This window comes from Athene noctua, chromosome 6 (assembly GCF_965140245.1).
Source record: "Athene noctua chromosome 6, bAthNoc1.hap1.1, whole genome shotgun sequence".
NCBI classification, from domain to species: domain Eukaryota; kingdom Metazoa; phylum Chordata; class Aves; order Strigiformes; family Strigidae; genus Athene; species Athene noctua.
Window position 1 is genome coordinate 28,213,529 of NC_134042.1, and position 26,081 is coordinate 28,239,609.

The window sequence follows — 26,081 nt, forward strand, 5'->3', positions numbered from 1 at the left end:
GTGTTCATATCAAGTTTTCCTGCTTTGCTTCTAAAAATGTGCTTAAAGATGGTCAGAAACACTGTTGAAGTCAAGATACACAACATCTATTATTGCTCTTCTGTTCACAGCCCTGTGTGCCCAAAGCAGAAGGAAAACAGCTTGGTTTAACATGGGCTGCTCTCAACAGATCCATTCTGTCTGTTAGCCATTTCTTTGCTGTCTTCCAGATGTTTACATATAACTTGTTTGATTATGTTTGTTATTTATTTTAGTATTTTTTTAAGAATGGAAGTTAAATTGACTGGTGTAAAATTCCCTGGCTTCTTCCTTTTTACCCTTTAAGCACTACATTTGTCCTTTTTCAATCTCTTAGAGCCTTAGCAAGCATCTCCAGGTTATCAGAGTTGCCTGCTGATAGCTTTAAATATGTTAGGTCAGCGCTTTAAATAACCTAGAATTCATTTTATTAGGCTGTAAGATCATGCTCCTTTGTTTTCCATAATAATTGTATTAGCCACATGATTACAGTAGACTTGTTTAGTGAATACTGAAACAAAAAAGGCATTACATGTTTTGGCCTAAGACATCTTTCATTACTATTTTTCTCTTTCAACTGAGTATTGAAGAGTTTCTGTCCTCTTGTTCTTTACAGAATTCAAGTAGAAACTCAAGAGTCACAAACCGTGATGTTCTTTATAAAAACATATTTTTTAAACCAGTCACTTATAAAAGGTTTCTTGTTCCTCTTAATTATAACTTCTGTGCCTTTTTCTTTTTGATTTCTGTCCCCACATACTTATGCATTCCTTTGTACTAATCCTTGTAATCTCACATATTTTCATTTCCTATATGACTCTTTCATGTGTTTGAGGTCAATGTATATGATTTAACCAAATGATTTCTTGCTATATATTTGCTATTCTTTCACTGCATTGGGATCATTACATTCTGAATAGCACGTTTTTCATCAGGAAGTGCTTAATTCTTTTATTCCTTTAAACTTCTCTTCCATGACGTGATCTTCTAGCATCCCAAGTTTGTTGAAGTCTGCTTTCTTGAAATCCTCTTCTTCTATTTTGCTATTATCCCTCCTTTCCTTCGAAAGGATCATGGGATACTTTTGTTTCATGTTCACACATGTTCTCTTCCACTTTCCTGTTCTCATCCACAACCTATTTAGTCAAGGTTGCTGTAAACTGTATTCTAACCTCTCTAGTTGCTTCCTGTAGTTTCTGTACCAAGGCTGCCACAAAAAAATACATTTTTTTTTCCCTCTCTGTAAGCTGTTATGTTCCTTTCCAGCTGAGGTCTACATAAACTTTTTTGGCCTGTTTTTATGAAGTTCCATGCCTTAGAGGATTTCACTCATTTCTCAAAGAAAACAAAACCATCCCAAAACAGTGCCACCCCCACAAAAGTGCCCAAACTGAACTCAAGCCTTATGCAACAGGTATTTCTGGTTTGGGATTTCAACAGAAATCTCCCTGATCTTATAACAGGTGTATGTATCCTTTTGCTGGGTAAGCCACTCTGTGTGCCCTTATATTTTAGTCATGTGAGCCACTCTAACAAGCCATTACTATGCCAGTTAAGTTGGAGTTTTGTATTAAAATTCCAGCTTTTCTGTTTCTATTTTCTGTTCCTGATTTCTGTGAAGAGACATGTCTAGATTTGAAAGGACAGCAGATCATTTGGGCTTCAGATTGCTTGCTTAGCCTGTCACCAAGGGAGAAAATTAACACCCATTCTTATTCAACTGCTCATATTCATATTTTTCAGTGAAAAACCAAAACTTTTCATGATGTGCATTCACCATGAGGGTTCTTTTCTGGTGATCCTCAGTCTGAGATGTGGTTTTTGCTGCTATATACTATGAGAGGAAGGAATGGCACCTATAGTCCAAATTTAGTAATATTTGCTATGTACAGGAGATAAACAGGAGGAATATTTGGCCTTAAAATTGGAAAATAAGTTCGAAATCTCAAGTTATTTTCTCACTCTGCTACTTAGTGGGTATTGTGTTTACTAAGAAGAACATGTACTTTTCATGTGCTTTAAATAAAGTACAGGTATAATCCTAGTGAAGACAAGAGAATTATAGCATGAATCTACATTAACTGCTTGAAGTAAACTCTAAGATTAGAATGTTTTTTCTTCATGATGACACTACCCTGGTGTATGATCTTGGCAACTCATTTATCTGAAGTCCGGTAAGATTGCCAGGAGGCAATGAATGGATGAACAAGTAGCTTCTAGACAAGCTCAAACATAAAAAGGAAGCCTACAGAGGATGGGAGCAAGGACAGGTAGCCTGGGAGGAACACAAGAGGAATACAGCCAGGGAACAGGTTAGGAAGGCCAAAGCCCTTAGAGAATTAAATTTGGCCAGAGACAGATTTACAAAATTCTAGATCTGGCCAGATCAAGATTTTTTAAAAAAAGCTTTCACAGGTACATTGGTGATAAAAAGAAGACTGGAGAAAATATGGGCCCTCTCCAGAAGGAAACAGGAGACCTGGTTACCCAGAATATGGACAAGGCTGAGGTACTTAATGACTTTTTTGCCTCAGTCTTCACCGGTGAGTGCTCCAGCCACACCTTCCAAGACACAGAAGGCAAAGGCGGGGACTGGGAGAATGAAGAACTTCCCACTGTAGGGGAAGATCGGGTTTGAGACCATCTAAGAAACCTGAAAGCGCACAAGTCTGTGGGACCTGATGAGATGTATCTACAGGTCCTGAGGGAACTGGTGGATGAAGTGGCTAAGCCACTGTCCAGCATATTCAAGAAGTTGTGGCAGTCTGGTGACTGACTGGAAAAGGGGAAACATAACCCCCATTTTTAAAAACGGAAAAAACGAAGACTTGAGGAACTACAGGCCAGTTGGTCTCACCTCTGTGCCCAGCAAGGTCATGGAGTGGATCCTTCTGGAATCTATGCTAGGGCACATGGAAAATCAGGAGGTGATTTGTGATAGCCAACATGGCTTCACTAATGGCAAATCATGCCTGACAAATTAGGTGGCCTTCTATGACAGGGTTACAGCATTGGTGGATAAGGGAAGAGCAGCTAGTGTCATCTACCTGGACTTGTGCAAAGCTTTTGACACTGTCCCGCATGACATCTCTAAATTGGAGAGACATGGATTTGATGGATGGACCACTCGGTGGATAAGGAATTGGCTGGATGGTCGCACTCAAAGAGTTGTGGTCAATGACTCAATGTCTAAGTGGAAAGCACTGATGAGTGGTGTTCCTCAGGGGTCAGTGTTGGGAGTGGCACCGTTTAACATTTTTGTTGGTGACATGGACAGTGGGATTGAGTGCACCCTCAGCAAGTTTGTTGATGATGTCAAGCTGTGTGGTGTGGTCGACACACTGGAGGGAAGGGATGTGCCATCCAGAGGGACCCTGAGAGGCTGGAGAGGTGGGCCCAGGCAAACCTCATGAAGTTCAACAAGGACAAGTGCAAGGTCCTGCACACAGGTCAGGACAATCCCAAGCACAAATACAGACTGGGCAATGAGTGGATTGAGAGCAGCCCTGCAGAGAAGGACCTGGGAGCAGCAGTGGATAGACAACTGAATATGAGCCAGCAATGTGCACTTGCAGCCCAGAAAGCCAACTGTATCCTGGGCTGCATCAAGAGAAGTGTGGCCAGCAGGTCAAGGGAGGTGATTCTTCCCCTCTACTCCATTCTCATGAGACCCCACCTGGAGTGCTGTGTTCAGATCTGGGGTCCCCAGAATAAGGAGGACATGGACTTGCTTGAGCAAGACCAGAGGAGGCCACAAAGATGATCAGGGGGCTGGAACACCTCCCTTACGAGGACAGGCTGAGAGAGTTAGGGTTGTTCAGCCTGGAGAAGGAAAGGCTCCAGGGAGACCTTATAGCAGCCTTCCAGTACTTAAAGAGGGCCTACAGGAAAGCCGGGGAGGGATTTTTTACAAGGGCATGTAGTGACAGGACAAGGGGTAATGGTTTTAAACTGAAAGAAGGCAGATTTAGATTAGGTATAAGGACAAAATTCTTTACTGTGAGAGCGGTGAGGCACTGGAACAGGTTACCCAGAGAAGCTGTGGCTGCCCCCTCCCTGGCAGTGTTCAAGGCCAGGTTGGACAGGGCTTTGAGCAACCTGGTCCAGTGGAAGGCCTTCCAGTGGAAGGAACTAGATATTCTTTAAGGTCCCTTCCAAGCCAAACCATTCTATGATTCTACCATCTGTCCTTTAATTTTTGGTTCCCCAGCTGTAAAATGACTATGACAACAGTTATCAAATTCATAAATGGGGTGTTTGTCTTAAAGAATATTTATAACCCATAAAGATTCCCCAGATGATAAGTGCTACAGAAAGCAAAGAATTATTATTAATAATGCCTACTCGGAATGATGCTCATATCTTAGCAATAACTTTATCCCTAAAATCACTAGAAAAAGATTTAAAAGCTTACAGAAAATGCTGAAATGAGGCAGATTTTCTCTCATCTCTGTAAAGCATCTTGCTGCACTGAGAGCTCCAGCACACATCTGTCATCTGGAGGCCAAGCAGGCCTTCCACGATTCCAGGAAATCAATTCCAAAGACTGTAGATTGTCAGTTGCTTGTATACTGGAGGCCGTCCAGGCAGCAGATTAAATTGTATGAGAAAATTGTAGTAGGCTCAAGACTGCACGTAATGGAGACCCCCAATGACCTTTCCAAGGACTTGGGAAACATGCATTGAAATTACTAACAGGCCCTTTTGTAGCACCAAAACTGCATACTGAACTTCTCTTACTCATCACACAGGGTCATTCACAACTCAGCTATTTCTGAAGAGGAAAAACAAACCAGAAAATGTAATCACCATCCTTTCTTCTTGTGGAAAATGTACATGATACCAGAGCTGCCTTATGTGTATGATAAAAAAAAAAAAAAAAAAGAAAAAAGAGAAGTTGGTACTTGTGAAAGCCGCAGTCTTTAGCGGCATTTAATGGAGCTACTGTTCCTGAATCTTTCACCCCTCTGAGATTTCAGCAGAATACCCAAAACACTGGCCAAACTGATTGCTGAGGCAGAAGGCTGATTTAGACGAGTAACAGTTTCAGTTTTGTTGTTTTATTCAGAGTCTGTTCCTGGTTTTTGGTTTCATTGTTTCTGGAGTACTCTTGACATGTCCAGAGTTCAAACTGCTAACGTGACCCTTTCAGTGCTGCTGACTTTGGGGTTCAGGCTATAGTGTGTAACTCTCCTTGTCATGAGCAGGAATGCTACATGTACTCAAAGGACCTAATCCCTTTTGAAAATAAAGTATCTTGGTCTACCAGTGAAGGATGAGCTACATGAAATTCCATTTATTACTTCTGATCAGCCTATGGTTTCAAAAACTGGGGAGTTACGCCCCTGACTTCTACTTTCCCATTTATCAGCAGCAAGGTAGGCTGGTCATTTTATCTCACTGCTTAATAGTATTCCTACTCTTTCGGAAAGCTGCATGGCTTAACATATATTTGTTTTTTGTGGTTTTTTAAAATTTAAATCTATTAGACTTACAGGGCATTTTAAGCTGATGGAATGAGTACATTTGTTGGTTTAGAGGGGGGTTGTGGTTTTTTGAGTAGCCTCTTTACATTTGCTATGACAGCTAAACATGTTCTTTTTTCTTTGCTAAAAGATCATATGGAATCATATACCAAGCTGCCCATAACTTATGAGTTTTATATTCATCTCCAAAGCAGCTTTTTAGGGCATCAGACTAAGCAAATTCTTATCCTGACAGCAAGACTCTAGAACCTCTATAAGGCACATGATCAGAGAGGGAAAGGGTAAACAGGAACTGCCCTTACCAGTCTCATGGTTTTTTGAGTCTGCCACAGACTTCCTATATGACCTTGACCAAGTTTTTAAATCTATTTCCTAATTCCCCATGTGCTATTCTGGGGTAATAATTCCTCATGTCAAAAGCATCTGAGTATAAATTTATTGCTAAATACCTTTTATGCTAAGACTTCTAAGTAATATACTCTCTCAAAGAAAATTATCTTTCTGCTAAAGGAGCCATTTCTCTATTGATAATAAACTAATCTTGTTTATATTTTTGTATTATTTATTTAACCTATGCTTTATCAGAGATCTTGGTCTGATTCGTCTGTAAGTTGTACCTTATGCATTCATTTACACACCAGTATTTTTCTGCCACTTATATGTGATATTTTTACATGTTTTGATCAGCTATAGGTAACTACTTCTGGTGTTAGGCGCTGTAGAATTAGACCTCCTATCTTCTGGGGAGGAAGGATGGGGAGAAAGGTATGGAGCAATATTCCTTGCATACAAACAAAAAGAAAATCTATGGGCTGAATGAATGAAGAATGGAATGAAAGGCATATGAATATGAAGCGGAGACTTTTAAAGACTGTTTTAGCCACAGACCTTTTCATGTCAAGTATCTGGTGCATCCAAGCTGTAAAAAGCAAAGCAGGAATTTCTAGGATCGATTTCACCCCTTTGACTCATCCCCTTCCTTTGCCCATTTGCTCTTGTAAGACAGGTCCAGAGTGTGCAACAGGAAACCAAGCAAAAACAATACAAGAAAAACGCATTTTAATTTTAGCCACACAGCTGCCTCTGCGTTCTTTAAATACACTCCCCTCTAAGTGCTTCCATACACCAAGCTATCCAAATGCTCTCTAGACAGGCTCAGTCTCAACTGCAAACTCATTCCGCAACTGATCTCTGTCTGGCATTGTTACAGCAATCAAACCAAGTTGGTCAAATGCCCAGTTGGGGCAAACTGGGTTCTTATCCAAGTGCCCTCTGTTATGTGACTTGAAGTGATGAGCTACAGTCTCCAAGTCCTTTGGGCAGGGACATGTTTTCTGATGGGGATTAAAACCAACCTCTTTATTCCTTATACTCTCCCTCTGCACATTAATACACAGCATAAGAAACCAAAAATATCTTTTGAAGTCGTGCCTGTGAGTGACACTGTGCCCTAGTATAATGTGACGAGTGACCTATTCTCCTTGTGCCAGGCTGCATGTAGCCTTGCTGTCTGGAAAACTATCTGGGGAATTTAAGGACTACCAAGAGAAAAATGGGAAATCTAAAAGCTCAGTCACATACTCAGTTCTTCATCTTAGGTTGTTTTTTCCCTTTGGCTTTTGAAGGTGAAACATAAACCATGTCTGAATTCCAGAGGTTTCTTACTGCCATCATGTGGAGAATTTCCTAAAAAAATGAAAAACAGTCTTCCCTGACTGGATATGCTTTTTTCCTGCCCTTGCCAAAACTGAAAAAATCTAGTTCAGTCTTTCATCTACACAGGGCTAGTCCTGGAGCCACAAATGCCATAAACATCTGCTAAATATTCTACCATCCTTAATATACTTTGCCCTGCTGAAGCACTGTATTTGTTGACATAGCAGAACTGGTCAGGAGTGTGACATTCAGGGTATGCTTTTCATTTCTGATATTCCATTACAGGTTTCTTTCTCTGGTCTGCAGGAACATACAAACATTTAATATCAATGCTATTTCTTCCCATGCAGCAACAATACAAAAGAAAACAATACAGAGGGTATCACTAATCTACTTGTATAATTATTTTAGGATGAGAAATATACATTTTTCAGGCATTACTATTCCCACTATGGAATCCTCCATTTTATCTGACCACTATAACAATCACACTTGAGGAATTTGATAAAAATATTAAAACTGTTCTGGAAGGTTGGAAATTCAGATGGCTATATTAATTTTAGGAAAAGAAGGAGAGTATTTCTACCTTCCAGGAAATTCCAAGATTTCAAAAGTTTTGACCAAAATCAGTAACTATACTTCAGTTCAAAAAACCCAAAATGGAACATCATCAAATTAGATTTATTTTATAACTTTTTAGTTTTGTATTGTACTGATTAATGTTGTATTTGCTACTGTAAAAGTAAAAATAAAATAGGCATTTTTCAATTAACTTTTCAGCAATACTGACACATTTTTCTTACAGGTTTTACTTTTGTTAAATCAATACAATTTGGAAGGCAATTACTGTCAGAACATTTCCAAGAAGCTCTGGTTTTTTTTTCCCAAAGATGCAAACAAGTGGCCCCATTTTCAAGAGTGGTGAGCCCCCAGTAGCTCCTCCTGAATTCAGCACAACAGAAATCAGCCTTGCATGTGGATTAGGAATCCAAATGGTATCTTCTGTCTATTCTGCTATCTAACTTGAAATCATAACTGGTTTTTAGTTTCTCACTGACCAGAGGTTTGCAAACACAGTAATTATGGACTTCAGCAAGGTCCATAAATGACTCCAGAACAAAAGTATATTCTAATTGATATCAACATTCTCCTGTACAAAAAGACATCTTCCAAAGAGATGCTACACTTCATAAATTTAGAAAGTTGGTCTGAAGATCTGTGAAGTACTATCATCAAGGCACTACCTTCTAGTCTCATAAAAGTCTGTTCAGATTTGGCTACACTATATACAGACCACTGGAAAAATCAGCACTCAGCAGCTTTTTCTTGATCTGCTTCTATAAATCCTCACAATTCCTGTAGCCTTGCACACAAACTGTTCAGTGTTTTGCTGTGATGGTCTGTGCAGCATAGATTTCTAAGTTAAAGGTAAAATGGATCCTGCTACTGTCCCCTAGCATAGGGGAATGTACTTTGCCCTGCGAACCAAGAGCCAGTTCTATATTTGTCTTTTAAATGGCTCTAGTAATTCTGTTTCACAATTGTACTATTAGAGCAAAGCCTCAATCACTACTAAAGAGAACCCACACACAACAGATAATTCAGCCATCTAACATAACAAGCCTACAGGGAAAGCAACTGAGTCACAGTGGCATCTGAGCTTCTCGGAAAGCCTACGTCCAGTCTATATCCTTGGCTCATCTATCTGTACTGTGAGGCACAGCACATGGCTATATCAATGTTACCATATCATATGATCCTTCTAATAACTAGTCTGTAGAAAATTTAATCCTTCTATGTGCAACTAATATGGCTAGTCTTTAATCCTTCATAGCAGAAGTCTGCACTAAAGGTTCAAGGTGTGAATTCTCTTCTGCATGAGGTACATTTGTTGCCATTGCACATAAAGTAATGAATTTTTGCCTTTTCATTTGCTCGTAAAGATGACAGGAAATAACAGGCCAAAATCCTTATGAAAATATTCTCAAATATAGTCATGTCAAATATAGTTCCCATCAATTAGGAAAATACAGATTTGAAATCACCAATGAAGCCTTAATTCTGCTACATTATGCATTTATATTATCAGGCTATCTTTAATTACCTACTGACAACTTTTTTTCCACCAAACAATGTGTCATTCAGTTGACTGGGTAAATGGTATTGGGAATAAATCATGTAGAGAATTAGGCTGTTGTTTGTAGTATCCCTATCTCTTTATTTTTGCACTTGGTATTTAAATAAAATTACTTTAAAGTAAGATTTGGGACTACTTATTGTAATTTTATATAAATTAGATAAAGTCCTTTTCATCCTGAAAAAAGGACAACAGGCAGTCCTTGATTAGACCAAGTTTGACCTTCCCTATGTACTGTAACTCAAAGAGACACACGACACCCAGTGGTTATTAGAAAAAACGCAGGAATGCAGAAGCCATGTAGAATGTGGAGATACCACGGTTCTCAGGTTCACAAAATTAAGATGCAGCCAGGAAAATGAAGACTCTGGACAAGTTACAATCCATATTAAAGAGTCAGTAGACACGGCCTTAACAGATTCAACACGACACAAAAACACTCCCAAAGCAACCACCACCATCTGAAATATAAACCCAAGTAATTTTCGATCTCTGGGAAAACATGACATCCATCCTATTTGGAGTAAAAAGTAGCTCTTTCGTGACAACAGTGTAAATCCTGTAGATTTCTCCATCTCAACAATATCATGAAAGTTGTCTGACAACATTGCACTGTTTAAATAAGCCATCTACACCCTACATCTACATCTACATTCTACACCCTGTAGCTTTCCACACACTGAAGGCTATATTGAAGACAGAGAAGGTGACTGCGCTGGGGAAGCGAGGAGTACAAAAGGGCATGCTGCCCTCCAAAGTATTACAGACTGCTGAAAGGGTCTGATGCTGCACAGATTAAAAGCAGTCACTGGGGCTGCTCTTTTGCATAGCTTCCCCAAATCCTCAGTTGGCCCAAGTCTAGGCATTGCAAAGGGGATATTAAACCCACCTTTGTTCTCCTCCAACATAATACAGTACAGAAGAGTGTAAAGAGCATCAAAGGTGCTTTATTCTTGATATGCCATCTCTGCTAATCAATCATTTGTTATTGTTATTGTCATTTTGCCTTCTCTTAATTTGGAGACATTTGTAGTAAAGATTAAGTTGCAGATGGATACAAGAATCTGAAAGATGTCTAGTTTGAAAAGGAAACATATCCAGATGAAGTTGAAATCTAGAAGAAAAATGAGTCATTGCTAAAATACCTTCGTTAGAGAAAAATCTTGTTAACTGTTGGATGAAATTCTTTGACCTGTGATAGGCTTCAGGTCAGAGCAGGTGATCACACAGTATCGCTTTCATGCTTTGATATTTATTAAAAAAGAGATTAATTATTATCAAAACCCTCACGTGGAATGTCTTTTCAAACAGATTTGGAGGTTTAATATTGTTTTAATGCCAACAGCACAGCTACACAAATATAAAAGGAAACATGTTTGAGATTTAGTGCTTCTCTCTGAAAGGTGAAGCAAAGACTTTATTCACATGAATTAATTCTTGGGTTGAGGCCAGTGGAAACTTAGAGACGTCATTTGAACAACAGTCTTCTATTAATGTATTAAAATTACAGAAATGAGGAATAGAAGGAACAAAGATATCTGTATCAAAATATAAAAGTCAGACTAGTTCAGTAAAGTGAGATGAATAAAGCTATTTATTTGCAGACTAACTTAGTGCAACACAGTACGTACTAAATTGTATTTTTTTGTCTGTGATAGCAAAATAAATTGGTGAGTATATGAAGAAAAAAGATTGAGTACACCATGTTTTCAGACAAACACCTCATCTCTCCGCTTCAGACAATGTATTATGAAACCACATTCTTCTTCCGACCTGGCTGTGCTTTACTTCCAAAGTTTGCCAAACATTTCTTTCTACTGCTATGTTAGGACAAAAGATTCTTTGTTCCATAAGCATTTATGAAGTCCACGCATCAACACCTTTATTAATTGTTCAGTAACTACACAAGACCTATTATTTAACTGCCTCATTGGATAAATACTTGTTTTGTCCCTCTTAAACCATGAAACACGATTTCTGCATCTCTTCTTGGAAAAAGAGATTCAACACTTTTTTTCTAATAAACGCCCCTTATTTTTAAAATAAAAATGTTGAAACACCTAAACGGAGTAAACTTGTAGTCATACTTCACCCACATTCTTTTCACTCTTCTCCTGCTGTATGACCAGAATAAACAGGGAAGTGAACAAAAAGCTAATATTTATTTGCCAAAATGCTCACCTTTAGGATAAACAAACAAACCACAATACAACTCATGCAAAAAGGAAAACATCCTGTTGCCACTACCAGTAATACCTGAAAGCACACATTAAATGAAACCTTGTATCAATGAAGAATCAAATGAAAGGAAAAGGGAGAGAAGGGATGACAGAAATATTATTAAAACCACAAAAAAGGCATACTTTGGAGCAGGGAGAATTCAGGTGATAAGATTTAATTTACTTAAAACAGAGGTTTACCTTGACTATCCAAGAAAACTTTTCTATTAAACAGTACAGTATTTGTTTCTCCTACCTGCCACCCCTTGGATGAAGGCCTGGTATCACGCATTTCAAATCTGTTCTGGATCACCTGAACTGAACGGCAGGTTGTCCATCCCAAATACAGATTGGTCACTCTCTGATAAGCTGCTTGCAGTGAGCACCCACTCATTCCCCATATCCTGAGAAATCTGGACTCTGTGGAGATCAGTAAAGGTTGTTTCTGGGGATAAGGCAACAAGGACCATGCCTGAGTAAATATCATGGTGCAATGGCATTCTCAGCATGCTTTTCCTCAGAACCCAAATCTTCTGAACAGCAAGAGATCCAAATCCATGATCTAGATATTTAATACATCCTAGGAATATGTGTCACTAGCGTTCCCTCACAGCATTTTGGATTAGTAGGACTGGAATCCGATCTGTGTCACATTTTCAAAATGACACTGTTATTTCACATAATCCTGAACATTTTTGTTTTGCATTTGGCAGGCTATTTAGGAGACTACACTGAGATTAAAGGTCCTTCTCATTTTCACTTGGGAATCATGTTGATCTTTTTAATCAGCACGTTTCAGGTTCTTTCATCTATTTCTATACAGGGAATTCATAGCATTCTCGCTCAGCCCTTCCCCACAGCGTTTTCAGTGTTCTCTAATGAAATGGCTTTCATGTCCAAACGCGAAATATTGACAGACTTCCTGGGTGCTGATAGTGTTCATACAGTTCTCAGAACAAGAGTAGCTATTCTAGTTGTATTCACTGAGCCTGAGGATTCCCTTCCTCCTACTTATCTGCTCTTGGCTTATATGGAGTGCATGGAAAGCAAATCCACGTATTTCAGTCACTATCTCAGATTTACCAATCACCTAGAATAATGGCATCCTTTATTCACGGCAGCTCCTCCTTTTGCCAGTTTTCTGTCCTCAGGGCAAGTTTAAAGCTTTGGTGCTGCTTTCCTCATTTTCTAATTGGCTCTCAATGCTTCTGTTTTCACTTTCCTCATTCTTGGAATGAGAGAGGCTCTACAAAAGTCTAAACTCTTCTGTAGAAATTGTACTCTTTTGCACAATATTTGCCAAGTCCAGCAGCATCCCAAACTCCTGACTCAGGAATCAACCTGTCTGATTCCGTCAGAAGTCCAGGCCATGCACTGAACAGTTTCAAGCCCTCGCACACTTGCCCGGCCACATGGCACAAGGCCAACAGGAGGTATCCACACCATTTTTCAGTGAAGATGCTCCTTTCTGCCATGTCCCTGACAGTCATGTTGGGATGGGTCTCCAGAGGCCTTTTAAAACTAGCAGGCTGGCAGGTCCTTCCCGCTGACAGGCCCTATGTGCATCCATGGCCGCCTGCGCATCTAGAGCTGCCCGTTCCCACCCCAACCTCCACTGCCCTCGAGGGCCTATGGCAGGGACTCCTGCGCGGAGCCCGAGAAGCCGCCCCGCTCCCGCCGAGGTACGCCGGCCCCGGCCACCGCGACGCCATGTCGCGCCCCCGCCCCGCCAGGCACGCGGACACGCAGCAGAGGCCGCGCGGGCCTCGCGCACGCGCGCTGCAGCCGTCCCGCCCCTAGCCCGCGCGGAGCCCGCGGGCCGGAGCGAGCAGCTCCGCTGTGCGCGTGTGCGCTGCGCCGGGGGCGCCTGGCGGGCAACTTCCCTCTTCCGGGGGGTTTGTCTAGGCGGTGCGGAGGCTCGTGCTCTGTGGTAGGGTGTCGCGCATGCGCGGCCCGGCGGGGTGAGGGCTGTGGTGGCCCGCACCCAGGTGAGGGGGTGGCGCGGCGCGGCGCGGCCCGGCGCGGGGGGAAGGCGGCCGTGGGAAGTGGTGTAGCTGTGGAGTCTGGGGACTCTTGGCCGTCGCCGAGCTCTGCTTCGCCTCGACGTGTGGCGGGGCGGCGGCTCGGGCCCGACAGCCGGTGGCTCGGCCCGCCTGTGCGGGAGCCTCTCCTCACGCCGGGCCCGCTGCGAGCGCACCCCGCCTGGGCGGGCAGAGCTGCGGGGCAATGCCGCCCGTGCCTGGCGTGTGGGCGAAGCGCCGAGAAGGCGGCCGGGGGGGATCAGCTCTTGCCGTGGCAGCGGGAGGGAGGACCCTGGGCCTCGGGGTTGGCGCCCGGTACTGCCCGCCGGTGCGCGGCGGAGCACCTGCCTGCCGGGCTGGGGAGCGTCGCTGGCCCGCGGGGGGCAGGAGGGATCCACGTCTCGGGAGCGTGGCGCTTCTGGTTTGTTTATTTTCGGTTGTGGTTTTGTTATTGTTGGGGTTTTTTTGCATAAGGGGGGAGAGGAAGATGTGCCAGTGCTTCCCAAAGCTTCCTTTGATGCAAGGCTAGCAGTGGTGTGCTCTTTTGCTTATTTCTAGCCCTCCTTCTGTTTCTAGTTCTGCTTTTTTGAAGATTAGCATCAACACATATAATTTCCATAAAAATTACATTTGTTTTGGAAAGGGCTGTGTAACAAAAGCAGGAATCGGGACTTAAACCTCATCTTCCATTCCAGGGATAGCTAGGTTGCTCTTACGTAGCTATGTTTGCTCCATACATGTTAGTAGGTCAGCAGGTGTGACCGAAGATGGAAAGTAAAAATTATGCAAATAGCCACTGAGGAAATTCACTTCTGCTGGCCATTATTCTGCCCTTCTTGTAGTTATATGGACTGTCACCCTACCATTTTGTCACTCTTATCTAACATACAGAATTCATTACTGGAGGTGCCAAGGCTCAAGATCTTGGAGCAGAATTCTAACAACTAGCTGTCAGGACCTTAAGAAGAAACCTGCCTTTTGGGGTAGATTATTCCAGAATGTCTGCTGCAGTGTCATTTGAAGTAGCTTGCACTGGATACTGCCATTAATGTACCACTTGCCTGACTATGATGTGGACTCCTGAGTTCCTCTGTTTGTAATTATAGAGCTCTAACAGGAGACATAAGTTCAAAAGATTGTTTTATAGGAAAATAATTTCTACAGATGATATTAGATGTAATTTCTGCATTTCATCCTGTCATTTTTCTGTTAGCCAAACTCTCAGCTACCTTCTTTAAGAGAAGCAGAAACTTTGTCTTACTAGAGTCTGCCTACTCTCAGGAAGCAGCTGAAGGTTTTGACAAGTATGTAGTGTGAGAGGCCATAATGTAACTGTGCATTTTTCTGATTTTCATAGCTTTTAGTTTCAGCCTTCCAGTGTTCTCATTCTGGGTGTGGGAAGAAGGCATTTCTAAGGCCATGTCTCCCCTAGGAGTGCACTCCTAGGGATAGTATGTGTTGCACATTTAGCAGTATGGATTTCTTTAGTCCCAGCATGTTCTCTGATCACATACTTTGTTTTCTCTAATGACTTACTTTTCTCTTGGGACAGAAACAGACTGTATTAAGAAAACCACAGCTTTGCAGGTTCAGCTATACTTGTTATATGGGCTTTACCCAGCACAGCTGACTTGTTTTGGGATTCAGTCCCTGAGATAGCTAAGTTTTTGTAAGATAAATATATGGCCTGAGTAATTTTTAACTCTTGAAAAAAAGATGTTTGTGAATTAGCCTTTAGCTTTTAGTTTGCCTTTTTTTTTTTTTTTTTTTGGGGGGGGGGGTGGATAAACATGTATAATGCATTAGTTTTCTATCTGTGTTTCATTCTTTGAATAACTTGAGGTATTTCTGTTCTGAAAGTCTCCAAGTAGCTCACTGACAGCATAAAAAGATATATACAACTATCCCACTTGACTCAGAAGAGTATTGATTTAATAACAGATAACAACCATAAACTTTGTATCTGCTATTTTATGTTGGTGACCTGTGCTGCTGAACTTTGTAGAATTGGGCATTACATTTTTTAGCAGATCAAGAAATCGCATTCCTATTTTCCAAGTTTTGTGTGTACAGTAAGGAAGCATTACCTTGTCCAACAGAATTCATAACAGAGTTGGAAATTACTATGTACTGTATTCTCCAGATGAATCTACTGTGTGCTTTACTCAGTAATTTTATGTATGAAATGATTCTACTTCAGGTAATTCAGTAAGATTGGCTGACCTGTGCTCTGTACAACTTGCTCAGCCACTGAAGAAAGGAGGTGAATGAGACAGGTGAATGATACAGGTGCATTCTGCCCCTTCAACTGCATTGATGTCTTCAGTACTTCTAAAATATTTTTGATTCATTGGTGACATTCACAGCAGTAGGAAAAAATAAAGAAATTTTTAAAAGTAAAATATTTGTACTATAGTTCTGCTTCAATGAATTTTTTCCTTCCTATGTGTTAGGTTTTTTGGCATCTTTTAATCTACCCTAAAGGGCTCAACGGCCTAGCATGATATTCTCTTGTAATTGGTGCAGCGGACGGAAGGATTAGATCATGGAAACTTTCCTGAAACATAAAAAGTCAGCCTAAGGCAGGTGGAAACTTTAGTCCAGAAGATTCTACAAAGTAACACTTCAGTTGATGCAAAGAATTGTTGCCTATCTTTTCTACTCTGTAACGTGCATAGTTTAGACAGTTTTGCAAGGAATAAACTGTGGTGTTATTGGCAAGCCTTTGCCAACTTAAATGTGTGATAAACATAGCAAATGTGAAGCTGGGAGTTTAATAGAAATCTACAGATCACTTAACAGATACAGCAAACCTTTGATAACCAGATTTCCTTGAGGATGAACATGGCCTCCTTCCTTGTCTTATACTGATGGAACTTTCTGTAGATTCAGAGAAAGTCCCTTTTTGTTCTTAACTATTTTTGTAGTTCCTCAATGGAAAAGGTAAACTTGAAAACTGCCTGCAGCACTATGGAAGCATGGAGACAAAACAGTCATCTATTGAGACCTTCAAGGAACTACTGGGCAAAGTGACGGAGATGAAGAGCTTGAACCATCACTTCAGCATGGCGGCAGCTGAATCTGACAAGGACTCTGGATATTCAGGTTTAGAAAAACCCCGCATTACCTTTTTGTGTGTGTGTTCTCTTGCTTAGACTTTGCTTTTAATGGTGATGTGTGATAAATCTGACTCTAGCCCCTTACAGTTTGTTTCTTATTAACTGGGAGAGCCATTGTATGCAAGACAGCTTGCATCTGCAGTCATACCTACCTTCTTTCTGTAGTTATGAAGTTCATTCTGTGAATTTGAATGGCATGAGAATTTAAAATGTGCCTAATAAACAAATGAAAGGAAGAATCTCAGACTTCAGCATCTAGAAGTGGGAATGGCAAAATTACTTTTTGCTCTTTGCAGTGATGAATGAACTGTTGGATTATGCCATCTAATGTCTCCTATGATTCAACCAGATTGTCAGTAAAGCCTGCTAAACTGGAAAATAATTGTTATCAGTAAAATGTAGACATGATGTGCCATTTTAATGCTCCATAAAACTGTGCAGAGAGATACGTGCCTTTTTGGGTTTGTAGGTAGAAGATTTCAAGACATTGAATGCCTGCAGCACAGACTGTGGCTGGGGCAGTGCTGGAGACCATAATTCTTTACTGAACCAGGTTTAGAGCAGTCTTCATGATGGTGTGCAGTCTCTTGGAGACTAAATACAAAAGAACAAAAAGTAATAGATTTTTGGGAGACAGCATCGGCATGAGAACTGGCCTGAAATATAAAGCCTATTATTAAAGGCTATTTGACAGCTGTCGCAGCAGGTCTAATTTTATTGGTATTCCAAAACTAAACTTTACTGTTCTTTGTGGCTTGGTTGAAAGGAAGTAGAATAGTAGAAATTAAAGGAGGTAGCAAGCATGCTGCATGTGAAACAACTAACAGCTGAATTCTACATCTGGCAGATGGAAGTTCAGAGTGCCTGAGTGCTATGGAGCAAACTGACTCGGAGGACGTACTGAATGCGTTGTGTTGGAACGCAGAAGATGGGCCTTGGCCATGCCCAATGACCACAAGCAACTCCTTTCCTGCACTTTCTCCTATGGTTGTAATGAAAAATGTGTTAGTTAAGCAGGTAGGGAAGAAATAATACATTGAGAAATATTGCATGTTCTTAAACTGTTTTTTTTAATTTAGTATATTTCCTTTCAAGACAATTTTACAAAGTCGTTGCCGTCCAGAAAGTAACTGGTAACTTGAGAAGTTCTATTGTGGCAGCCTGTTCTTTTAAGGGGCTTCTAAAATCACTGAGTTATAAAAAAATGTGAAATGGACAAGCTCTGCTACATCTACTAAAACTCTTTTGTCTCAAAGATATTCCCCCGAAATAGTTCTTTAAGAATGTTACATAAATAGCACCAAAATCAAACCAAAAAAAAGTGAGTTTTTTCCTTTTGAAAGCTGATATTTTATTTTTTGTTCTGTAAGTACTATAAAATATGATGATAGGTTTTGCTGCCTGGTTTTTAGGTCCTGGAAGTGCTTTATGTGCAACAAGAAACACTAATCCAGAATGTTATAAATGAAAAAAAATTAAATCCCTATCTGAAGTTAGCTGCAGTATTTTTTACTTTAACATTTGTTTCTCTTAACAGCATGTGATTATTCACATTGCAACAATTGTATTCCCTATGTCTGTCCTCCAGTATCTTGTTATATGTTCTTCCAGCACATCTGTAAGACTCTTAAGTTTTACATTGTAACAGAAGATATGAAAGATCCAAATTCAAAGTACTGCCATGTTATTAGACCTCTTGCTCTGTATTCACTCATATTTTCTGAGCAGCACAAAAGTTCTTCAGCATTTTTTGTTAGCATACTTCTTCTGAGAATACAGTGAAAGGGGAAAAAGGAATATAGATGCTGATTCTTTTTCTACTCCATCTGTTATGACAACAAGCGAAACCTATTAAATTCAAATACTATGTATCAGTGCTAACACAGATACAAGTTTTTGTTAGTATTGAACATATTATGCGTTTGTGGGTGAGATGGTTCTGATCTCTGAGCATTGTGCTTTATCTTGACAAGAAGCAATTTTATTTTCTAGTCATGTTCCTCAGTGTGTGGACAAAATACCATCTAAACAAATGCTGAAGTTTTCATATGGTAGGGAGCAAGTAGGCAAGCTTCACCAAAGGTTGATAGCCTTTGTCCCAGAGCTCAAAAATTAAACACTGATTGCAGTGGCAGTCTAATGTTAAACTCCAGGTTGTGTTGCAAACAGTTAGAAATAGCTAATAATAAGTAGCTTTTAGATAGATAGGTATAAAAGCTATATGTAAATATTTTTTAAAATAAAAAAAAAATGGTAGTGTTTTTTTTAAGAAGGGAACTTGGGGAGGAAGAGTTGGAGGTAGATAAGATTACAAGACTCAGTTTTCTTGAGCACTGCATCATAATATCTAAGTCTATGTACGGTTAGGGATGATAATGTTAAATTGAAAAATGTTTACTGCAATAAACAAAAGCAACAAGTCTAGGTCAGAATAATAATGAAGTGTCTTTCTGCTTCTGTCCATTATGTCTAGTTACCTCAGTCACGCTGGTCATCTTTTTAAAATGGTCTTTTCAACACAGTGTTCAGTTGGGCTAACTGGCCAAAAAAAAAAGCAGCATCCAGTTACTGCTGTTTACTTGTTCCAGTTTCAATTTCGGTCAGCATCATTCTTCTGTCTTAGAACCACTGTGATCATCCTGTGCAGTGATGGTTACCTGCTGTCCCAATTTCATAGTGTAAACAGCTAGCAGTAATGTTACTAAAGAAAAAACTCAAGCAGGGATTAATTCTCTGAAACACAGTGCTGCTTGTGGCAAGGTTTCTGTAAGTCTTATAAAAGTTCTTAATAAGTAGGAGGGCTTTTTAGACAAATGGCACTGATGCATACAGGCTGTAAACTTTAATTAAAAAAAAAAAAAAGCACAGAAAACCACTTCACAGAATTAGTAAAATAAATTATGTCCCTCTCTACTAAAAATGAGATTTTGGATGTGAGAACAAAAGCAGAATGTAACATGAGTGGAAAGGAGGAGAAAGTAGATAACAGAGATAGGAAAAAACAAGATAAACAGTTACCACAGCTCTTTTGATCTCAGTGATTTTGGGGCTCTGTTGTGCTAGGTACTGTATAATTGTGCAGTAAACAACAACTTCTGACCACAAAACCTTGCTCATTAAGGCTGCATGTTCTGTCCTCTGTGTGTGTATAGCCATGGTATTTACATACTTCCTCTCTCCTAACCTCTCCAGATACTTTTTCTTTTGAATGTGTTTGTCCTTTCTTCTGTGATAAGGTAATAATAATAATCATTTTTTACAGGTAGTTGTTCTGTACCCCTATTCCATGAACATCTTGCCTACTGAACCAAAGAAATTCTGTGTCAGAGTAGGTAATTGAATCTCATCTCCAAGTCTCAGTCTCCTAATTGGTGGGTAATACCCACTTTTGACAAGTTCGCATCCTTTACTGGGTGAATGGACTTCAGCAAAGCATGTTAGCATTTGCCAGTTTAACTTTTACGAGACTGGGGGAGAGGAGATTGATTTCAAGTGACTCAGAACAGTACCAAAACTAATATATTTGCGCTAGCTAAAAACTGCGCCTTCAGCACGCCTGCCAGTAGCATTCCAAGTTGTAAGGAGCTGCAAAATCAGTTGACAGTATATTATATTAGTATAATTGTAGTGGTGATGTCTTGAATATATTAAGTAGTGAGATTTTTCCTTCAGAAAGAAATAGTATCTCTTACTATTTGATATGTTTGGAGAAAAGCAGGCATGGATTTTGGCCAGGAGATCTTGTGAAGATCCATAGTAATGTATTGGAGGAGGAAGAGATAGTGTCTTGTAAAAATTGATGTATTCCCCTATATTGCAGAGTATGAATTGTAGGACGGAGTAAAAACTTGGGCTTTTTTCTTGAAATACAGTGCTTTTAAAGTTTATCGTTGTGCAGTATTTCAGCAGAGGTATGGAGTTAAACTGCTCTGAGGTTACAACAGGCTTTTTTCCTTGCGTTAGTTGATATTCAGCATTTTTTTTCTGCTTCATGGTTTTAAATTTATTGAAACTGTGTATTGTACTTAAGATTGCAAGACTTACTGAACAGCTGTCGTCTATTTTAAATAACGATTTCAAAAGCTTGCTATAAGAATAGAATTGACAAGACTAGAGTTGCTGCCTTTCAACAGAGGGAGTCTAAATTGTTCCTAAAACGTCTGTGCAGTCTTTCTTTGACTCTTGTAAAGTATTTCATAATCATAATGCATAATTATTTTTCAATTTTTCTGTACACTTGTTCAGTCCTAAGTCTGCATCGAACTTTTACATGAGCATTGTACAATATAAGCGTGCGCTATAATTCTCATTTAGGAAGGCATGTATAAATTCAGATTTAATTGTTTTTAAATGTCTTGGATGTTCTGTAGTAAAAGGATTATGGATTACAACTTTGATTCTAGTTCTATGCTCTGTTGTCAGAGAAAGGAGGATGGGTTTGATGGAAAACTGTTCAGAATGTATTAATTGGACAGTGTATATCAAATAGGCAGAAACAGCACAGTCCACCTGTTTTGTTTAAGGTTTTTTGATCCTCTTCTACAATATTGTTGTAAGACTTCTGGTTTTTTTTCCCGATTTGTGCTTCTCAGGGGAGTTCATCACAGCTCCAGTCTTGGACTGTGCAGCCTTCTTTTGAAGTGATTCCAGCTCAGCCACAGCTATTGTTTCTTCGTCCATCAATCCCACCACCTATTAACACTCACCCTGTTGGGAAAAAGAGAAATGACTCCACTAATTACCTGCCCATCCTGAATTCTTATCCCAAAATAGCACCACAGCCCTGCAAAAGAGATCACTCCTTTGATCTAGAAGAACGTCAGGAAACCAGTTGCCATAAACGATTCTGCACAGAAGCACCCAAGATGGAAATTTCTCCTGTGTCAAGGAGCACAGGCTTGCCTAATAGTCCTTTTGCCCACCTACCAGTTAGCTTTAAGACCCCTCAGGATTCTCACCAGCAAAGTTCTTCGACTCTGGTGACAAGTGGAAAACTGTCAGCTCTTCCTGGTTTTCATCGTGTTTCCAGTGACACTCAGAAAGTGCCAGCTTTGACTCCCCTTTTGCCTTTTGGAACTCTGCAGGCAACAAAGTGCACCCCTCATGAGAGCGAGAGTGCAGCACAGGCTACGATGCAGTCTGCAGTGTGGAGCCCCCCATTGATACCAGAAGAGATTTGCACTACTCCTGAGCTGCTTTTGCAACAACAAAGCAAGTGCAGGCGCTTTCAGAATACACTCGTTGTGCTACGCAGGTCGGGATTGCTGGAGATCACTTTAAAAACCAAGGAGCTCATTCATCAAAACCAGGTGACTCAGGCTGAGCTGGACCGGCTGAAGCACCAAACACAGCTTTTCATAGAGGCAATAAAGAACAATGCTCCACAGTCGTGGGCAGAGCTAGAAGCATCTCTAGCAGGATCTGATAAAGCTGATAGAAACACTGAAGAACCTACTTATCCCAACATGTAGTAAAATGGTACATAGCTGTTGGTCAGGTTATTTCTGTGCCTCCTGTTTCCTGTCTCAAGCTTTTACTTGAGCATTTTCTGAGTCCAAGACTTGTGAAGTGGCATGCCGTTAACAGCTTGCGGTTGTGAACTGGAATAGCATGGTAGGGAATTGACAGAATGGGCACTTACTACATCAGTGTGACCTTGAACTCCATGCTAACTATGTGTACTTCTTTGGACTCCAGAAGCTTGGATGTGCTCTGCTGGCATGTTTCCATTCTTGCAGTGAAAAGACAATAATTTGCAGTATTCTGCAATCAAGCATCTGCCTATTCCCACCTTCAGATAGTCAGTTTTGAGAAGGGAACAGCAGAACAGGCCCCAATATTAGGCAATCATCAGTTGCAAGTAGATGACGGGAGTTGGTATGAGGAGAGGAAACCTACTTTGGTGGGGTGGTATCTTTAGACTGTTGCTGTCCTTTGTTGTAGCAGAGTCTTACTTTGAGGTTTTAATGTGTTTGAATTAGAGATCTGCTGGTGCTGAAGCGGCATTCTATATTCATTGCAGTTTTTGGTCAAAGCGATGAGTGTCTTAGGACCCAAGTGAAATGATGTGTTTTGATGAATATACTTTTGATTTTCATCTGTACAGCTGAGTGAGTGAAAATCACAAGGCTTGTACTGGAAGTGTTTGTTCCAAAGCTGTATTTATTAATGTCTAACAAGTGTACAAGGCAAGTGGCTTTGGAGTTTACCAGGCTACTTACTTGGTAGCTAACAGATTAAACATTGTTATTAAAGACTGCAGTGACTTTTTTTTAAAACAGTACAAGGAAGATATTCATTCACCAGGATTAATTCAGCAAGTCTAGTTGCATATTATTTGATATCTGTACTTTTTAGTTTACAAGCCTAAACTTTTTTCCTTCAAAATCAGATTGCTAGGTATAAAAAAAAAAAAAAAAGAGGTAAAATGAAAAGGAACATACTGGCCTGTAGTGAAAAAAGCCCTTCCCTCTCTTTTCTATTTAGAGAAATCAGATTAATGTACCTAGAGAAGGGGGGAGGAGGAGGGGGAAAAAAAAAAAAAAAAGATATGTCAGCTTGGATAATCTCCCTAAAAAATTTTATCTACCTGAGTTTGAACTTTAAAATAAACCCACCAGACCTCAAAACACTTTTCCTCCAAATTTATATCATTCCTAGCCTGCTTGCCTTGAGATATAGCTGACATCACTGTGTGCATGAGATATTAGGCCTTACTGGTAGAGATTCACAGTAGTCCTGTTACAAAAGCTGTTCTACAGGCATTTATTTAATTTCAGTTTATCTAGACACTTAGCTAGGTCACTCCTTCCAATCTGAAGGGGTTTTTTCAGAGACAGTCTGTGTAGAGAACTAAGAATGGCTTTGTCTAAGAATGTTAAGGTATCTGGATTGTTTATGATAAGTTCCTTTCTGTGTGGCATTTTTTTCAAAAAATGGTGCATTCTAGGTGACTGAGTGTTTCGATGCTTTGATCACTTGTCATCTATTTCAGATTCTAAAAAAAAGAAACTTGAAAACAGAATGGATGTCTTGCTAATTTGTGATTAGACCTTTTAATTTTCTGATGCATCTGGGAATCAATATTGCAGAAGACTGTAAAGAATGCTTTTGTAGTCTTCCTCAAATATGTGCTTTAGAAAAATTGTAAGGGGCTTCTCTGTTGTAAGGGGTTTTCCCTTTTTACACTGATGGAAAGAAATGCCGTAGATGCCTCATAAAGAGGAGGAATGCAAGTCACATTTGTACTAGCCATAGGCCTAGAGAGAAATTCTGTGGCAGGATTCACCCTGGTGGAGCTGTAAGCAAACTAGTAGCCATGCCTTTTGTGGTATCCTGCCCATCTGTGGAAGACTAGTGCATTATGTGGCAACTGATTAAAAGCAAAGTGTTCATAGACTGTGTTCTGTCATGTGTGTGGGTTTTTTTTATATATACCTGCTATAATTGTACATACTAGGATGTCTCATAACTTGCAGCACAGCAATACCAAAACTTAGCCAGCAAACCCAGAAGGCAGGAAGGCAGCACAGTACAGGGTAATAACGTAGGACATATCCAATCTAGCTCTTCTGGAATCAATGTGATATCTGCACTGAATGACCAATTTGTTGGTCAGATGACAGATGTGATGGTACCTTAGGTCATTTGTGAAAGAATCCTGAAAGATAAACTTGTTTCTTCTGAGCTTCTTACAGGAAGGAAAAGTGGCAGTAGGAGGCAGTTACATTCATTGGGGTACTTATAAGAGGCCTAGAGGTGAGGTGTGAGAAAATGCATAGGATATCTTTCCTGCTTTTCCTAAAATCCTTATTCTACCTCTCAAAGAGGAGAATTTGAAGTTCAGAATATATATATTTTTAAGAAGGGTTTGTCCCAGAAAACAAGATGATGGACTCAAGCTATCTAGAGATGAAAGGAAGTCAGAAAAAAAGTCCAGTCCCAGCTGTTTGAGACAAGAAAAAGTGAGTCTACTGATGACCTCCTTGCCATCCTCTTTCCACTGCTCTGATAGAGTAAAATGAAGGAAAAATTGGCCTTGTAGGGTAATACCTTCTGGCTTAGGGAGACTCTAGCTGATAGAAATCTCTCATAGTCCACACAGTACCACATGTTTTTTTTTTTTCCCTGACAGCACTGAGGGTGGGCTGAAGTGGGTGTGCTTATAGCTGATGGGCCTTTCAGTTGGTGTAATTTGTATAAACACATATTCAATAGATCTATGAATAAAGTCCAGCAGCTGGTTAGAAATCTCCTACTAGGCATCAGTCCAGACTTAAATAGTATTTGCTGAACTGGAAAAATCCACTCGAACTATTAGATGTAAATCTGGGCCCCTTAGTAACCATGTCCCTAGATAACTGCAAACCTTGATGCAACATCTATTAAAAAAAAAGGATGTTGAAGGCCCTATTGATACATAGGTCATAAAGTACGATTCTGTTCAGTTTCTCTTGGCTGCCTTTATTCATGGAAGCCCTGATAAACCTTTAAACAGTAAGGGCTTTCCTTTCTTGGCTGCAATTTAATAGCTTGGAACTGTGTTGAGAAAATTAGTTGACTACATCAGTACCAGAATAGGTCATGATTCTGGGCAGAATCTGGAAGTGGTCCAGTAGATTTGAGCAGAAATGTTAACCTCTCTGATTGGAAACCTGTAAGCAATGAACTTTACAGTGGTTTTTGACCTTTGAAGCAGCAAGGCTTTGTATTAGCAAGTTAGCTGAAGACAGCTGTCCCAGTCTAAAAAGTCAATCAGATGGCCTGCTGGGGCTTCAGTTGCTGTTGACAACTAGCAGGCGGGGTAGCTTCATGGGTTGGACAGACTGCTCTTTTTCTATTAAGTTTTAATAAATGTTGGTGTTTTTTATTACTTTTACTATGTATTTTTTAAATTCTACTGCTCTAGTTGGAATGTAAACATTTTCTGTACTTTTGAAGTCCGTTGCCAGCTCTGAATACAGTAGCCTAAGAACTCTGTTATAGAACGTGACCTTTTTGCTAAAACTTTACAAAACCAGACTGTGAAATATGAATGAAATAAAGTATATACTTGAAAACTTTGTTAGTTATTTTAATGCTGTTAAACTGTAAAGTCCTTGGTTCCAAAGTGTGCTTTACATACAGCTCCACAACAGCATGTTGCCCATGTGGGAAAGTGCAGATCCAAAAGTGATACTATGATGTATCTCTCTGAAGAGAGTCATGTGAGCTTTAACAGTATGTATGAATTAAAGGGCCTTTGGGAGGAGCATGAGTAAAAGTGGGCTGTACAGAACTCTAAAAATATATTGTCGTGGGTGACCATTGCCATAGATCTGTCATGAACAACCTGGAAGGATTTTTCCATCTTTGAACTGTTATCTCTGTGTGATGACTGTACATTATGCTCACCGTCTGTGCAGGGTGAACTCCTACACTGCATC

At 40.1% G+C, this 26,081-nt stretch overlaps 1 protein-coding gene across 2 annotated transcripts; it reads left to right on the plus strand.

Annotated features, from left to right (window-relative positions):
* Positions 1–13,433: 13,433 nt before the first annotated feature.
* On the plus strand, positions 13,434–25,709 carry CIPC (CLOCK interacting pacemaker). Of its 2 annotated transcripts, none has more exons than XM_074910010.1 (4): positions 13,434–13,504; positions 16,465–16,642; positions 17,504–17,673; positions 21,249–25,709. In XM_074910010.1, exons 2-4 carry the CDS (start codon positions 16,516–16,518, stop codon positions 22,125–22,127), a joined length of 1,176 nt encoding a protein of 391 aa, XP_074766111.1. In that variant the 5' UTR covers positions 13,434–13,504; positions 16,465–16,515; the 3' UTR covers positions 22,128–25,709. The 2 variants fall into 2 exon arrangements, with proteins under 2 accessions (XP_074766111.1, XP_074766112.1); XM_074910011.1 differs by lacking the exon at positions 13,434–13,504 and adding an exon at positions 13,814–13,958.
* The last annotated feature ends 372 nt before the right edge of the window (positions 25,710–26,081 follow it).

Excerpts from the sequence above, each read along its gene's own strand:
- CIPC (XM_074910010.1), top strand. The coding sequence starts at position 16,516 with ATGGAGACAAAACAGTCATCTATTGAGACCTTCAAGGAACTACTGGGC. Across the intron at positions 16,643-17,503 it reads CAAGGACTCTGGATATTCAG|ATGGAAGTTCAGAGTGCCTG; the intron begins GTTTAGAAAAAC and ends TACATCTGGCAG. Across the intron at positions 17,674-21,248 it reads AAAATGTGTTAGTTAAGCAG|GGGAGTTCATCACAGCTCCA; the intron begins GTAGGGAAGAAA and ends TGTGCTTCTCAG.